At 48.9% G+C, this 12,097-nt stretch overlaps 1 protein-coding gene across 26 annotated transcripts in view; it reads right to left on the bottom strand.

Annotated features, from left to right (window-relative positions):
• The window catches only part of TTC21A (tetratricopeptide repeat domain 21A), a 31,425-nt gene that overhangs the window by 3,734 nt on the left and 15,594 nt on the right, over positions 1-12,097 (bottom strand). For 14 of the 26 annotated variants that reach the window (XM_016940748.3, XM_009445194.4, XM_016940749.3 and 11 more), the window contains 13 exons: positions 10,097-10,194; positions 9,725-9,925; positions 8,867-8,996; positions 6,791-6,948; positions 6,347-6,562; positions 5,969-6,207; positions 5,128-5,200; positions 4,920-5,030; positions 4,439-4,577; positions 4,183-4,286; positions 2,037-2,225; positions 949-1,059; positions 103-184 (listed from right to left, as the gene is read on the bottom strand). In XM_016940748.3, the coding sequence (XP_016796237.2) occupies positions 103-184; positions 949-1,059; positions 2,037-2,225; positions 4,183-4,286; positions 4,439-4,577; positions 4,920-5,030; positions 5,128-5,200; positions 5,969-6,207; positions 6,347-6,562; positions 6,791-6,948; positions 8,867-8,996; positions 9,725-9,925; positions 10,097-10,194 (1,851 nt within the window). The remainder of the gene's footprint in view (positions 1-102; positions 185-948; positions 1,060-2,036; positions 2,226-4,182; positions 4,287-4,438; positions 4,578-4,919; positions 5,031-5,127; positions 5,201-5,968; positions 6,208-6,346; positions 6,563-6,790; positions 6,949-8,866; positions 8,997-9,724; positions 9,926-10,096; positions 10,195-12,097) is intronic. The other 12 variants (XM_016940753.3, XM_054681705.1, XM_054681706.1 and 9 more) reach the window with 3 other exon arrangements.

Below are 12,097 nucleotides of genomic sequence, written 5' to 3'. Positions count from 1 at the left end.
CCTCTGCCCAGTCAGGAAGGAGGGAGAGGTCCCACCCTTCTCTGGGAGAGCGGCCCTTGCTCAGTGGGAACTGGTACAGGCAGTCTCCATGGGCAGAATTACCTGGCGCTTTCTCCAAGACTTGGTGGTAAAGATTGATGGCCGCTTCATGTTTCTGTTTTCTAAACATCAGGTCAGCCATCAACTATCAGAAAACACACAAAGCTCCAGATTTCCCAACAGTGGCAGCTTGCATGGGTGTAGGGGGAGGCGGGGGGTATGGGGGTGATGGTGGTAAGAAGGGAAGGTAGAAAAGGACTTGCAGGGCAGCCTCCCTCGGCCTTGTGAGAAGCCGCCACAGGAGAAGCCTGAGGGTTTCTCAGGCCCCCACCCAGAAGGTGAGGACTTCCCAAGGTGAGGGGCAAGAAGAGTTGGGTTGAGGATGTACATGGGAAGGTAAGACTAGTGGTAGAGACCAGTGGGGCTTTTTGACAGCCTACAGGGGAAGCCTCTCCACCCATTCTGAGAACTGCCAGGCAATAGAGGTAGGGATGAGGACCCCTCCTTGCTCTGCAAGGGCTCAGCTTCTGCTCCTGGGCCAGCCCTAGAGGAGGTCTGGATGATAGGGAAGAGAGAGGCAGGACCGAGGAGGGCTTTTCCTGAAGCCCCAGGAACCTGTCCCACCCTTGCCTTCACCTACAGTGAATGTGCTTTCCCCTGGGGTGAATCAACCTCACCCCACCTTAGACTGGCCCAGGAGATTGATGCTGCCCACTGCCAGCCAGCCTACCGCTTCCGGCTAAAGGGCAGAGTAGGTGCAGCACTGAGTCCTCTCTGCCCGACAGCTCCTCAGAGGTGTGTCAGTGAGGCATCTGAGGTTATGGGGCTAGGAAGTAGCCTGCATCTGGTCACAGGGACCCTGGGAAGGGAGGAAGGGAGGGGAGGGAGTGGGTGCTGGGGGCTTCCTACCACAGAAGCGGTCTCATGGTTCTGCTCAGTCTGCAGGAGGATGGCACAGTGCTGCTCACACAGGTCCAGGTGCCCCTGGAGCAGGTAGAGCTGCGCCAGCTCCAGCATCACCTGGGACAAGGCCGGATATAATAAACTAACTAGTAAACACCATGGGAAACCCCTGGGGTTATCCTTGACAGCTCTTTCCTTCACACCCCACTTCTATCAGCTCTGCCTTCAAAATATGTCTCGAATTCCCCAAGTGAACATCCTGGCCTTCCCCTTCTCCCATGCAGTTATCCAGTCAAACCCTGTGTCTTACTAACCTCTGAAAGTTGGGCCAAGCTAACACATTTTCATCCTTCAGCTTCACCTCTGGCCTCACTGCTCTGAGAGCCCTCTGTGCCCCAGACTCTGGGGCAGGTACTATTCCTCCAAGTGGTGCCGTGTATCCCCATGCAGGCATGTATTGCATGGCATTAGCGCTGCCTGTGCTCTCGTCTACATGCCCTTGCCCAAGGGTAATCTGTGGGTAGTGACCAAGCTTTGCCCCACTATGTCTCCAGAGCCGGGCACAGTACTTGGCACATATTAGATGAGGTATCTGTTAAATGAGTTGAGTATTAAATGAATGAATGTATCGGTCACTAAGCTCTTCATCTACTGTGTTAGCGTGAACTCCAACTATGGTTCCCTTATCTGGAGCCACACCTCCCTCACAAGTCTAGGCCCTCTTGGAAGCTCAGCCTGCACTTCATGCCCAAAGTGCCCTGACAGCTGCAACCCTCGTCATCTCCCCACCTCCAAGGGGGACTTGAAAATGTCAGACTAACGTGATTTTCAGCAATGTCTTCCCCACTACACCCTTCACATTTGGCTATCCACGGTGAGCCTTGCTCCAAGGGCTGCAGCAGGTGAGGCCCCAGGTCAGCAGGAGCAGGCACCTTACCCCAGAGGCCACTGCTAGCTGGCCTCCCATGCCCATCATATCTGTGACTCCTCAGGGAAGAATGGAGAAGGAACTGGCCCCTGGACCTGGTCAGTGAGCTCAGCAAGTCATTGTGCCCTGAGGGAGAAAGCAGCCTCTTGCTTTGAGGGCCACTCACCTTATTGTCAGTTGGCAAGTAGGAGAAGACATCCTTATAAGACCGTACCGCCTTGTCATACTCTTTCTCTGCCAGGTAGTGCTCTGCAAATTGGATGCAGATAGAGGCTGCCAGTTGCTTCTGGGAGGGAATCATTTCTGGTTGCTCCAGTGGAACTCGCTTCAGTATCCGAGACTGGAGGTCCAAGGCCTTGAGAAACCAATCAAGCCAGGATCAGAAACTCAGAGCCTGACATACCAGTTCACAGAAAGTCCTAAGTTCTTAATTCAGAGCCAGAAGTATGAAAAATGACATCTTAAGTGCCCTTGGGCAAATTTGGGTCACTCTGAATAGGCAAAGCCACTGGCTGAGTACACATGAGGCAAGCTGGCACTGCCTCTGGGGGCAGGAGCAGAAGCAAAGGACTCAAACAAAACACGCTTTTGTACTTAGCCTGTTTACCTGCTTCCATCACACCTTGAGGTTCTGTGTCTAATTCGCTTCACTGCACTACAGGTTAGAACTAGCACACAGTAGGTGTCCAAGGCACACAGTAGACTATTCTGTTCTGTATGCCTCCCTGCTGGGAATTTGAGGAAGCACCCACAAATATTCACCACACAAATGATCAGGTGAGTAAGCAGAGAACATCAGGGCAAGAGGAAATGATGATGCCAGGGTTAAGCTGTAGGACGTGGGTAGGAATCAGCACTTGGCTCCCCGAGGGCCAAAAAGAGGAATGGGAATCCAGTGGTAAACAAGGGGATAAATCATCTCGAACAGTCAGAGAGTGGGCCCTCCCTCTAAAAGCACAGAGCATACTCCAGGAACAAGTTTGAGGCCACACCCCTGGGGGGAAAAAAGTGAGGAAGATATGACAGGAATGGCCGGGGGCTCTCGGATCAGGGGCAGCCCAGTGTGCAAAGAGCACGCGTTGGGAAAGGCCAGACCTGGCTCAGATCTCAGCTCCACCACTTACTGGTACAGTCACGTGCTGCATAACATTTCAGTCAATGACAGACCACATATACGATGCTGGTCCCTTAAGATTATAATACTGTATGTTTACTGTACATTTTCTATGTTTAGCTGTGTATAAATACACAAATACTTACCACGATGCTACAACTGCCTACAGTATTCAGTAGAGTAACATGCTGTGCAGGTTTATAGACTCAGAGCAATAGGCTACACTAGATAGCCTAGGTGTGAAGTCAGCTATACCATCTGGGTATGTGGAAGTACATTCTATGATGTTCACACAACAAAATCATATCCCTGCTGATAAGCAACATATGACGTTGCTATGGTTTGAACATGCCCCCCAAATGTCATGAGCTTTCCTGGAAACTTAATCCCCAATGTGGCAGTATTGAAAGTTAGGGCCTTTGAGAGGTGATTGGATCATGAGGGATCTGCCCTCATAAATGGATTAAACTACACATGGGTGAATGGATTAATGGGTTATCATGGGAGTGGAACTGGTGGCTTCATTAGAAGAGGATGAGAGACCGGAGCAAGCATGTTAGCATGCTCGGCGCCCCCCGCCCACCATGTGATGCCCTGCACTGCACTCTTTAGAGAGTTCCCCTTCCCCTGAGCAGGAAGGATCTCACCAGATGTGGCTCCTCCACCTTGGACTTCTCAGCCTCTAGAACTGTAGAAAATGTATGAATTACCCAGTTTCAAGTATTCTGGTATACACCAACAGAATACAGACTAACACAACTGAACCCAACTTTGGGCACATTTCTCAACCTCCTAGAGACTTATCTGTTACATGGGAATGTCACAATGCTTATTACAAAGGGCTACTGTGATCATTCAATAAGAAAGCAAAAACCCTACAGAACCTAGCACAGAGCTTTCAATGCATGGGAGCTATTGTCATTACCATCCTTATTATCTCTACTATCACCCTTGAGGACAAAGGCACTCTCTTACTTCCTGCCTTTCCCAGCCCACCACAGCTCAGAGCACATTAGTGTACCATCACTGAATGAACCAGGACGGGAAAATAAGTGAAAGTGGATGTCAGAGGTGTAACCTAGGTCCTTTTTTAAGGAAGAGGTCTGGGGCTTTCCAGACCTGGAGCTCTCTCCTTCCTCCTCCTTCAGCCCCCATCAGCAGATGGCAGATAAAGAGCTTGAGTCTACCTGTCAATTACCTTGTTCAAAGTTTCTATCACAGCTTCTTTTTTATGGCTCTTGTAAACCTTTGCCAGCAAAAGCAGGCACTTAACATCATTCATCATGGATGGGATGTCTTGGACTGTTAAATGGAAACTCAAATTAGTGTTAGTTCACTGGCTCCTGGGAAGCTGTGTTGGTGGGGAGCGCTGGGATCAGGACTTCAGCTAATGGGGAATGGGGGAGGAGTATGTCTGCTCCAAATGCTAGAAATGGGTTACAATGCTGCCTCACCAATGTCATGTTCCAGTGCCTGCTTCAAAACTTTTTCTGCTTTATTGACCTTCTTTAACTTCAGGAGCAGTTTGCCCAGATCGCAGCACAGAAAGTCCTGTCCATTAATCTTCTGGGCAGCCTCATAATACTCAATTGCCTTAGTGCAAACAGTAAATATTAGCCTCTGGCCTGGTTCTGCCCTTCAGTGCCTGACACCATGTTCCCCTCAGCAGCCATCACACCAGTGTGCCCCTCCAGAACATAGCCTAAAGTGAAAAGGCACTCCTCCCAGCTGGCACAGGGTGTAACCTTCAGCTTAAGCAGGTGTGGTCAGTGGCAGAGAGTTGCTGAGTTCTCCCCTTGGCAGCCCATTCAGGAAGGAGCTGAGTGAAAAGTCAGCCACTCTCCTCCCACCCAGAGCTCCCCAGTCATGTACCGTCCTCCTCCTTCCCTGCTGGGCTGGCCCTCCCTGCCCCTTCACACCCTAGCCCAGCCTGACCTCAGTATACTGGTGGGCCTTCACATAAGCTTGCCCAATTCTGCTGGCCAGGGAGGCGTCATGTGGGTTCCGTCTATAGGCCTCATCATAGACCTCCAGGGCCTTCTCGGGCTGGTGGGGAAAGTGTCTTTGGGTCTTCCTCTTCTCTCCCACTGGAGAAGGGAGACTGGGGGGGCCACTTGGCAAGGCTGTGAGGCCTCTCACTTACCTCCAGAATGCTCATTAAAGCATCGCCCAGTAGCAGGCTGGTGTGGGGGCCAGGCAGATGTTCACAGAGCTCACTGCAAGCAAGAGTAACCAAAAGCTTATCCCAGGTTCGCACACACCTCATGTTCCTGAAATCATCTCCTTCACTTCCTTCCCACTGATTCTGGCTGACATTCATTCATTCATCAATCAATACTTATAGAAAGTCCACTGTGAATGAGGCACTGTGCTAGCTACCTGAGTCAGGCTCTCCACATCCATCTCTGTAGTTAGGCCATGGCCAGGCCCTCTACCTGTTCCTCTCACTCTACCCGCTATCCCTCCAGATCCCTCTCCATGAGGCAGCAATGTCACTCTTTCTAAAACTCCAATCTGGCCGTGCCTCCATACTGTTCACTGGTTTCCCACTGCTGGATAGCCTTCCCTGCTCCCTCAGCATCCCCACCTCCCAGTTTAAATTGCTTAGATGCAGCTCTGCCAGAAGAAAGGGATGAGGAAGGTGCCTTGGAGGTCCCAATGCAAAATCATACAGAGACAGCAGCTTGGAGCTTCAGTGTGTCTGCTCTGAGAACCAGGCCTATAGTCTCCCACTAGCATGTGCAAGCAGGTGAGGGGGAGGCAAGCAGGGCTCAGGGCCAATTCGATTCTGTATCCTCATCCATGAACAGGGCTTACTGACCTTTCATGCTCAAATTGTAACCCATGGACAATTCCATACATTCATCAACTACACTCCAAGGACACATTCTGGAGACCCAGGTTGAAGAAATACCATCTGAAGGAAACACTCCCTAAGATACCATTGGAGAAGAAGCTGTCATTGTGCTGCCTGTGGGGCTTACCGGTAGCATCTGATGTAGAGGCGCCTGTCTCTGAGGGTCTGCAGGTAGATGTTGGCCATCTTCTCTCTGGCTTCCATATAGCAGGACTGCTTGGGCAAGATGTTCCTTAGCATGTTCAGTGCCACGTCCACATTGCCCTTGCTCAGGACCAAGTCCACGTTGGCAATGGTGATGCGGTTCTCTTCTGGTGTGCCACCGAACTCATTGATGGTGTCCTGCATGACCTTGGTGGCCTCATGCTAAAACATGGGAATCAAACAGACCCTTCACTTGATGCACAAGTAAACAGTGGGTGGAATCAAAGAACCTGGTTCCTGGGCCTACCCTGAGCCTCCCGTGTGCCCTAGTCCCTAGGGAAGAGAGCACGGCATTTCTTACTAGCTCCCCATTCAGCCGGAGGGCCTCCACCAGTTCCAATAAGATGGATGCCCGCTGGCTAGGCTGCACAGAGGGCCTGAGGAACTTTCTGCCTTCTTCCTTCTTCAGAGCTGGCAATTTGATGACCATTTTCAGCGTCTTTATGGCCTCTGGATAGTCTCCAGCCTTGTTGAGGGCCCTGGCCTTGATGAGGTGGTAGAGGGGGTGATCTCGGACCTAGGAGGAGCACAGCAGAGTGTGGGGCTCCAGTTCACTGCTGCTACTGCTGCTGCTCACAGCAGCCAGGTCAGAGAAAGCCTCAGGAGCCCACTGAGCCTAACCCTGCCTTTGGACGAGCAGAAAGATCTACGGGACACAGCTAGCCCCTGGGGCTACTCTCAGAAGGCAAACAGGGGCCACAGCTAGCTGGGCTTTGGGATGCTGAGAGGATGACAGGGCACCCACCTGGAAGTTGTGGCTGACACCCAGCTCTAAGCAGTGGAAGCACATGCCAAAGTTGCCCTGAGCCAAGTAGATCTGACACATGAGGAGATGGGCATCCACGGAGGCGGGGTCCAGCTCCAGGCAACGCTGCAGGATGCTCTGGGCATTCTCTAGCTCTCCTAGAAATAATACACAAACCTCTACATGCAGGGTTCCCAAGGGCTCCTAAGACCTGATATGCAAGGGCAGAATGAATTTTACATGTCCTGTTCCCCAGAAATATACAAAGTTGAGTATTTTAGCCAGTTTTGTTCTGCTTCACTCAGGGGTCCATTTCTAAAATTAAGACTACACAGTTGTTTCCTTGACTCAGACAAACGACAGGAAACTCAAACCTCAGTGCAACACCCTTCTTGTCTCTGTAACCCTCAGGGAGATAGCTAAGTCACTTCACAGCTCCATCCAGAAGCTCAGGGGAACACATTAAGTCTCAATTCCCACACCTAAGAGCAAACAAAACCTAGTAGTAACAGCAACTATAATAGTTACAATTTAAGAAGCTCCTGCTCTATGTTCAATACTTGCAAAACACTTTAGAAAGTCTGATTTATTACTTGCCCAGCCCTGCAAGGTTGGTGCTATTGTTCTTGTTTTTTCAGATGTGGTACCTGGGGCTCCAGTGATATAAGCCACTCGGCTTGGAAGGGGCGAAGTTGGCATTTACGTCCAGGCCTATTGGGTTCCTGAGCTTCAGCTCTGAATCCCCTGGGGCTTGAGGGCTGCGAGGCCTCCCTGCAGACAGGCTGGCACTTTCAGGGTGGTAGCAGCAGCCTAGGGGTTGGGTGTGATGAGTTGGTAGGGGCACTCTCTTCCCTTGCAGTCAGGTCTCTCAACAACTCCTACTTGGGATCCATAACCTGGTGGGTAGGGAGCACCTGTTTCTGGGTCCCAAGCTCCCTGCTCCTTCTTATGTGCTGTGGAAATGTGAAGAGGTCACCATGGCAACCTACACAGCTGGAGACTGCTTTGGGCCCAAATCTGCTGGCAGATGCCGGCACCCAGGGGAAGTTCTCTCACCCTGGCCTTGTATCCAGGATACCTTGAAGCTGTGGGGAAACCTGGCACCCAAATGAACATAGGGAGGACCAAGGATGAAGACAGGAAAGCTCTCAGCAGGAGTGCAACCCACACGATGCAATGCCAGAAGACAGACAAATGGCCACAGTATTCTGATCCCTTTGGACACCCCCAGAACACCACAGATCAGCCTGGTTTCCAGGCAGGCAGGATTGGGTGAGAGGCCACAGGGAGACAGTACTTCAGGGGAGGACTCTGCATCAGAGAGGACAATAGAGCACCCATGGAAGAGTTTCCCTCTCCTTCCCTTTCTCTCCAGGGTCTGGGCCTTGAGAAGGGAGAAGGTGAAAGAGCCCCTGGAGGCTCTGAAGGCCTCATGGTACAGGGTTCTCACTTCTCCACAAGTTCTTTCTGGATACCTTTTCAAAACTGCAACCCTGCCACCCCTGCATCACTTCCCTGTTTCAGCTTCTTCCATAGCATTACCATGTTCTAGCAAAAAAATACGATGTGCTCCCTCGTGGAGCTTGCATTCAGTTGTCAATTTCCCCTTACTAGATGCAAGCTCCATGAGGGAATTTTTGCCTATTTTTGGTACTACTGTATCTCAGAAGAAGTTCAATAACTATTACCAGCACAGATCAAATGAGTAAATCCACAAAGGCCTAGGTGGGAGAGACCCCTGCTGGTGAGAGGTCAGGAAGCTTACTAGGGAATGGAGGCTGGGAGTGGGCAGGCCTGTAGGATCATGTGCCTGTGTGTGTGTGCACGTGTGTGCATACGTGTGTGTGTGTGTGTGTAGTACCCCAGGCAAGGAGCATGCATGTGTGTGTGTGTGTAGTACCCCAGGCAAGGAGCATGCATGTGTGTGTGTGTGTGTGCGTAGTACCCCAGGCAAGGAGAGTGTGTGTGTGTGTGTGTGTGTGTATGTGTGTAGTATCCTAGGAAAGGAGGCTGCAGACACAAAGCTACATCAAGTGTTTGCAAGTCCCCACCTGGCTGTCAGGATCCCCCGCTCACCTGAGTAATACCTGACCTGAGCCATCAAATACAGGGGGTCGATCAGAGCTGGTGCTGCTTTGACTACAGGATTCAAGATCACGGCGACTTGTTTAAGAAGTGGAGACACGATCTGGCCTGGTAACCTGGGCTGTGGGAACACGGCGGTGGAGGTGGGAGTAGGTTTGCCCTATTCTAAGAGAGACTCCTGGAGCTCTCAGAAAATGCTCTCAGTGAAGGAATTTTGCTTCATTCCACACTTATTTATTATCCTCTGTATCACCTAGTGCTTAGAGCACGAGCTCCAGACTATGGAACTTTGTTTTGTTCACTGTTGTGTCCCCAGTACCGAGAATGGTATCTGGCATGTAGTAATGCACTCAATAAATATTTGCTGAATGACTCATTACAAGGCACTGGGGGGATATTAAGGTGTATAAAAATATGATCCTTGGTCACAAAGAATCCTGACTGGCTGGAAGAGCAGGACAAACAAGTAAAGACTAACATACTTCTTAGGGGGCTTCTGCGGAAAAGGAAGCCAAATTCTCATCTCGGATAAAGGCAGGGCCATGGGCCGGTGCCCTGTTCTTCCAAGTGTGGTCCCTAGACAAGCAGCATCCATATCACTTGGGAGCCTGTTAGAGATGCAGGGTTTTAGACCCCCCTGTAGAGTCAGAATCTGTACTGGAACAACCTCCCAGGTGACCTGTGTGCTGTATGTTCAAGTTTGAAGAGCACTGGGCTCCCCAGCTGCCCAAGGCTCACCCCATCCTTACTTGTGACTGGCCAAGTAAGGTCCTTGCCTCTGTCCTTCAGGTGGGCACCATCCAAACCTGTACTCCAGACCCCCACCATGAAGATAGGCCTTCCCCTAACCTGCTTGGGGCAGAAGAGCAAGTATTCCTTAGCAATGCAGACCAGGAAGTACGGGTCCAGCTTTTCAAAGTACTCAGAGCCAAGAGGGATGCCTTGCATGCTGGAGAAGTGAAGCTCCACTGCCTCCTTCAGGAGCGCTGTGGTCTCTTCCTCCCCCTTGTGCTTCCTGGACATCAGGAGGGCTTGGAGGAAAATTAGCACCTGTGGAAGAGAGGACCGAGTCTCAGTGCCAATGTCAGCCTGGGCAGATTTGGTAGGCAAGGGCAAAGTGAAGGTCCAGGCCACCTTGCATGCTTTCTATTGGAAAGTGGGGGTGGGAGGACAGCAGAGGACATCATCCTGGAGCAACCCATACCCCCAGGGAGCTCTGACCTCAGACTTCCCAAGGGACTTCTGCACCTCCTTCAGGAATTCCAGCCGGTACTCAGCTTCCTCCAGGTGGCCTTCTAAGATATGACACAAGATGATCCCTGTAAATGAGACAAAACAATGATGAGCAGCTAACACTGAAGCACAGCCAGCAGCCCATCAGGTCAAGGAGCATGGATAAGACAGTGGAAGGAAGATGTCTCAGTGTAGGGGATCTTTTCCAACATTTCTACAAACTTAAAGAGAAATACATGCTCATGCTCAAGAATTCAAACCCTAAGGCAATACAGAAAAACATCCCTAGCTCATGTTCTGGCTTTAACAATGTCTCTCTCTAGAGATAACCACTAGGAACAATTTGAGGTATAATACGTTACTACTATATAGACACCTCAGACATATATATGTACACATGAGCATACCAATGGGTTTAAAAACACACACATACACAAAGGGAATCAAATTTCACATACACCATTCTACAATCTGCTTTTTTTTTTTTTTTTTGAAACGGAGTTTCGCTCTTTTGCCCAGGCTGGAGTGAAGTGGCACGATCTTGGCTCACTGCAACCTCCGCCCCTCAGGTTCAAGCAATTCTCCTGCCTCAGCCTCCTGAGTAGCTGGGATTACAGGCATGGCCACCACGCCCGGCTAATTTTTGTATTTTTAGTAGAAACGGGGTTTTGCCATGTTGGCCAGGCTGGATCACCTCAGGTGATCCACTCACCTTAGCCTCCCAAAGTGCTAGGATTACAGGCATGAGCCACCCCGCCTGGCCACAATCTGCTTTTTAAAATTTGTATATGATAGTCATATTTTCCCATCTCTTCATACAAATCTACCCCATTTTCTTTGATGACAACACAATGTTTTACTGTGGATGTAACAATTTATTGCCCTACTAATTATTTAACTATTGCCCTACTGAAGGACATCTAATTTCACATTTACTTTATTTTTGGTATTTAAATACTACAATGCTATGATGAACATTTACATAAGTTCAAATTCCTGAGGGAGAGCTGATGGGTCATAGAGCACACATATTTAAAATACTGATAGATAAGGTCAACTTGCCCTCAAAGATACTTGAACTTATATTACTATCAAGAATTTAAAACATCCTTTCTTCATAACCTCAAACGTGCTGTAATTTTTGCCAGTCTGAAACATGAAAAGTAACTAGTTTTCATTTAACACCTTTTTTAACTATTAGGGAGAATGAACACCTGTTCATATTTCCAATATAGCCTTTTCCTTTCTACTGTGAATATTCTGTTCACAGCGTGCCTGGTTTTTTTGAGGGGGGGTGATTTTTTTTCTCTTTATGTTTTATTAACCCTTTGTTGCAAGTGTTTTCTATTAGTTTGCCATTTATCCTTTAACTATTTTTACAGTACCTTGTCATGTAGTAATTTTAAGCTTTTATGTAGTCAAATAGGTAAAATATTTTCCTTTGCAGCTTCTATTTTTTTTTTTCCATGTAGAGCCACAAAGCCAAACTTTGCAGCTTCCAAGTTTGGAGTTAGGCTTAGAATCCCCAGGGAAACCCATGTTTCATTTAATTTTTATGTTTAATACTTAATTCATCTGAAGTTTAAGTATGGTGTAAGATGAGAACTTACCTTTTTTTCTTTTTCATAATGGATAGCAGGGTATCCAACTAGGAGTTGGTGAACAACCTATTAGTTTGAAATAAGGCCTGTTACATCCCATTTATCTATTTGCTTATCCCAGTCAGTGCTGGCCTCAAAGGGACTTAATTACTGTAGTTTTGTGATATGTTTTGATGTTGGGAGGACAAATCTCATCTGTTTGAAGCAAGCTATTCTACTTGCACAGGTATTTCTTTGCTACTTTGGTATATTTATTCTTGACTGTCTTCCTCATCACCATCTTAGTTTTCAGTTATATCCATCCCACTATTAGGCCCATTTATGAAATTTTTTACCTTACAATAATATTTTTTATTTTTGGCAACTCTTTTTTGTTCCTGTACCTTTT

This window comes from Pan troglodytes, chromosome 2, assembly GCF_028858775.2.
Source record: "Pan troglodytes isolate AG18354 chromosome 2, NHGRI_mPanTro3-v2.0_pri, whole genome shotgun sequence".
NCBI classification, from domain to species: domain Eukaryota; kingdom Metazoa; phylum Chordata; class Mammalia; order Primates; family Hominidae; genus Pan; species Pan troglodytes.
The sequence above is the reverse complement of the archived record's forward strand: the minus strand, read 5'-3'. Positions and strand labels throughout refer to the sequence as shown.